Consider the following 4,648-nt stretch of genomic DNA (forward strand, 5'->3'; position numbering starts at 1 on the left):
TAATATTTTCTGTGACTTGAGATGCATTAATTCCACACTATTTAGATAATTATAGTATATAGTTAAGCTGATATTAATGTTTTCTGAAGGGAATATTTGCATTAAAGTCAGTTTTGATTTTGCTCTCAGCAGTCGGTAATAGAAACGAGTCTGTTGTTGCAATTGAATCTCAGTTTTCAATATCTTTTGTTGTTTTAAATGATGTAAACACAAGGGAGGAAAGACTGAGATTTCAGTCAAATCTGGCAGAACGTCTTAATTTATGTCTGACCAGATTTCCTCTCTTCTCTTCAGACTCCATATAGAAGCGCATTAGCATTATCAGTGCAATATAGCCGCTTCTGGCCAGATCTGTTTGTCTATTCCACTCAGGGATTCATCCAGAAATCAGTCTAGACAGGACACACGACAATCAGAGCAGACAGAGAAGCTTGATGGCAATAAATCTGGTCATTTGTTGAGGCCCAGAATAAACCGTCTGTATTTTGAGAGAGTTTGTAATGGGCAGATGCTTGAAAACGCTCTTGTTTCCCGTGAACTTCTCTCTCAAGTCGAGTAGCTACTCTGCACAAATGTACCAGACTGCTAATTAAAACATGGACAGACTGTGTGTAGATTAAACGTGATTGCGAGGAAGTTGTTCGTTTAATTATTAAAGAACTGCAGCACAGTGCATCTTTACAGCGCCTCCTGCTGATTTCCCCCACCACTACTTCAGTTTGAACTTCATTTGTGCTAGAAATTTCATAATTGAATTGTTTTATCATTGAATTTCAAAAGGGAACCAAAATTTCAAACTACAAACATCACGTCTTCACAGTCTTCCAGGCTGCTGTTCAACAAATGTACCAGTTCCGATGGCCAATTCTTAAAATATTACCTCAATCCTACCGTAATGTAGCCTTTGGGAAAATACCAAAAGCTGTCATTTCTAAAATTAACCCTAGAGCACTGCATTAATAACCCATATTACAGTAAGTTTAGTTTTTATATACTTTGAATTGAAAACCAAGAAAATGCATGCCGTGTCAATAATTTTTTTTATGTAACTTGTAATAATTTACATGTTGTGATTGAGAGAAACTGCACTTTTCTCATTCAAATCATGTTAGGTCCAACACGCATAGATTATGTAATACTACTTTTAAGTGAATTCTCTCAAAAAGACTTGTTTTCTTCTCAAAATAACATCAGGTTTCTTCACAATACCTTATCTGTTCTCAATTAATAAAATAAATATGCCAGCTGGACTGAGAGCTGTTTACAGAACTGAATAAAAGGTTGAAACTCTTGCATGTGTGAAAGAGAAGCAGAAGAATGGCCGTCTGTTCAAAATTAGTAATCTTAGACTCATATGATGTGACCAACCAAAAAATAAATTAAAAAAATTATCTGGATGGGTCAAGATAACATCAGAGTTATTAGATGCTCATTAAGCTTGATGCAAACACTTGTGATCCAGCAGACGGGAACAATGGCTTCATTTTCAACTCTGACTCAAAGGAGTCAAAGTCTTTTTCAGATTCACTAAATCAACAGTGAACAGCCAAAGCACAGATCATATGCCACTTTGCTTTCATGTTCCAGCATAAAGGCCAAAGTGTTGGGAAGATTTGTCCCAGGATGCCAAATCAGTGATGCTTTGGTGCACTTGCATTTAGAACCAGCGTGACATGATCATTCTTCTTAACCCTGTAAAGCCTTTTTACACAGAGGCGTCATGCCCATTCAAAGTGAGTCAGAGACAGACACGTTTGTACAGCACTGCATTATAACCAATCACACACGATTCTGTTGAGCTTATGAATGCAATGGCCAATCAGAGACGTTCAGATGAGTCCTCGCTTAAACGTTCACTTGCAAGCTGACTGAATTATAAACAACAAAGTGCGTATGTGTGTAAGAATGCAAGTAAAATATTCATTTCACAGTGTAAACGGCTTCAGTTATTTAAATGTGAGTTTTTGAGAGTGCCTGAACTCTGGCTAGACTGAAGTGAAAATGTTCTTTGATAATGTAGGCGAAATGTTCTTTGCTCTGTAAAATGAAAATATCAGTAACTTACAACATTGTTATTAAATTCACATGAAATACAAAGTCAGTCGTATTAAAAATATGTTATGGCATGACACCCATATCTGGTACTTAAGTAAAAATTTGGGGGTTTATGTGTAGACTCTGGCTAGACTGAAGTGAAAATGTTCTTTGATAATGTAGGCGAAATGTTCTTTGCTCTGTAAAATGAAAATATCAGTAACTTACAACATTGTTATTAAATTCACATGAAATACAAAGTCAGTCGTATTAAAAATATGTTATGGCATGACACCCATATCTGGTACTTAAGTAAAAAGTTTTTTATGTGTAGTTAATAGATTACACCAGGGGTGCCCAAACTCGGTCCTGGAGGGCCGATGTCCAGCAGAGTTTAGCTCCAACCTGCCTCAACACACCTGCCTGGAGGTTTCTAGTATGCCCAGTAAGAGCTTGATTAGCTGGTTCAGGTGTGTTTAATTGTGGATGGATTTAAACTCTGCAGGACACTGGCCCTCCAGGACCGAGTTTGGGCACCCCTGGATTACACTATTATTCTACTTTGCCCATCACCCATTATAGATCAATCTGGTGCAAAACGCATTTACTTACACATGTTTGAGAATCGAGATACTTCCTGATATTGTTAACACGTTTGGAAATATTTCGAATAAAAAGGAAAAAAATAAAATAAAAGCATATGACGAGCCCCCACCCCACTCGTGCCCCCTCACAAATCATGAGTGCATGACACCCCTGGCCTTACATATAAAGAAGAAAAATCATGTTGGCATCTACTGTATAAAATGCCCTTGTCTTTGAGGTCATCCTCTGTTTAACTTTAAATTCAGCATGTAGTGCCGGTCATATCTTATAGCGCTCTCATTTGCATGCTTTATACCTCGTCCTGTTTTGTAATTCAATGCATCTTCCGTTCTGTGCAAAGCATTCATCAGTTTGACAATGTGAAACAATTCACTCAATTTGTTTGTAAATAAAATATATTGTAAAACACACTTTTTAACCATTCAAAATACAGCACCAGGTAAAACCAATCAAATCTAGACATGCTTTGGAAATCCTAAAATAAGCTGTATTCTCTAAAATGTGTGTCTGGCTGGCGAACAGCTCAGGGACCTGTTTTATGGCCTAAGCAGACATTTTAATGTGTAATTGAGAAACAGTCATTCTGTCTAGAGGTACCACAGCAGACAGACTGTCTTTGTGTTTTTGTCCCTATTGTATTGTCCACAGCATTGTTTTTTAAATGTAGTCATTTTAAGACACAGGTGAGATGGAGGTCGCTCATGCAAACTGACAGACATCATACGGGCCATCATTACCTGTGTATCACTTTTCTAGTTAAATGATTAAGATGTATTATTGAGTAGACTGTCTTTAGTTACTTGCTGCCACCTATTGGACAGAAAAGGGAACTACACATGAATCAGTTTTTGTAAATATATAACTTTAGTATGTTGTTTCAATATTATGATGCCATGCGATTAAATTATTTAGATCTCTATTTATATCCTTACTCATTTTTTCTTTTCTTTTCTTTTTTATGTTCTGAGGCTCATTGTAATATGTGTCACTTTTTGTAATATTTAACTGCGTAATTACAATGTGTACATTTTTTAAAAAGTGTTAAAGGAATCCATAGTATATAGCCTAGTTGAATGACTTGTTTGTTACGCGCAAATAAAAAGTTTAATTCAAAACTTTGTTTTTTTTTGTTGTTGTTGTTTTTTCCTTCTTCTTCTTCTTGGACACATTTATGCACTAAAAAGTATATTTTAGAACTATCAATCCGAACGATCTGTATCTGAAATCATGGAATGATTTGTACAAAATCTCAGGTAGCTTTACAGGTAACACGTGAAAAGCATAATTAAGGCCTATTGTAACTGTACGATTAAAGATCAATTCTGGGCCTCTACGCTCATCTCTGTGAGAAAACTCTCCGTGTGCTACTTTCGTTGTCCTCCTCTCCAGCAGGGGGAAGCTGTGCCCCGTTAACACTCGCGCGCCAGCGTAGAATAAGAGCAGCGACAATAACAACAACAGCGGCGTTTGGCAGCTGTACGGTTATTGCTTAACGTGAGCTATCACGTTTACATTCATCATTATAAAATCACTTTTATTTATTTGTTTAGCGTCAGGACAACTCGTTGGATCTTTTGAACATCTTAATGGTAACGTTAAGTGAGAGGTTATGTCAACCTGATTATATTGTAAAAGGAAGATGATTTTCTGTGCTCGTTGTCGTGTTGTGGTGGCAGCTTTAACATGTTAAACCGCTGTCTCCTGCTCATTCAGGACGATTAGATCTAGACAATAAAACTCCTGAAGATATCAGAAAAGCAGCTGTGAACAGTGAACTCTTCTCTGACATCATGGCCCAGCAGAGAGGAGTCAACAGCCTTCAGTTCAACCAGGACCAGAGTGAGTCTGAAATATCATTTCCCTTGAGAAACATCCTGCTATATAATTGCAAATGCTGCTAGACTGATTTTATATATATGTTTTATATATGTATATGTATGTATGTGTGTGTGTGTATATATATATATATATGTGTGTGTGTGTGTGTGTGTGTGTATATATATATATA

General features: G+C 36.7%; 1 protein-coding gene across 1 annotated transcript in view; it reads left to right on the forward strand.

Moving 5' to 3' along the window:
- The first annotated feature begins 4,058 nt into the window (after positions 1–4,058).
- The window catches only part of LOC107588984 (WD repeat domain phosphoinositide-interacting protein 4-like), a 4,014-nt gene continuing 3,424 nt past the window's right edge, over positions 4,059–4,648 (forward strand). The window contains exons 1-2 of the mRNA XM_016277282.1: positions 4,059–4,229; positions 4,354–4,479. Of these exons, the coding sequence (XP_016132768.1) occupies positions 4,431–4,479 (49 nt within the window). The 5' untranslated portion in view covers positions 4,059–4,229; positions 4,354–4,430. The remainder of the gene's footprint in view (positions 4,230–4,353; positions 4,480–4,648) is intronic.

Source organism: Sinocyclocheilus grahami, unplaced genomic scaffold, assembly GCF_001515645.1.
Source record: "Sinocyclocheilus grahami isolate Dianchi unplaced genomic scaffold, SAMN03320097.WGS_v1.1 scaffold110.1, whole genome shotgun sequence".
Lineage (NCBI taxonomy): Eukaryota > Metazoa > Chordata > Actinopteri > Cypriniformes > Cyprinidae > Sinocyclocheilus > Sinocyclocheilus grahami.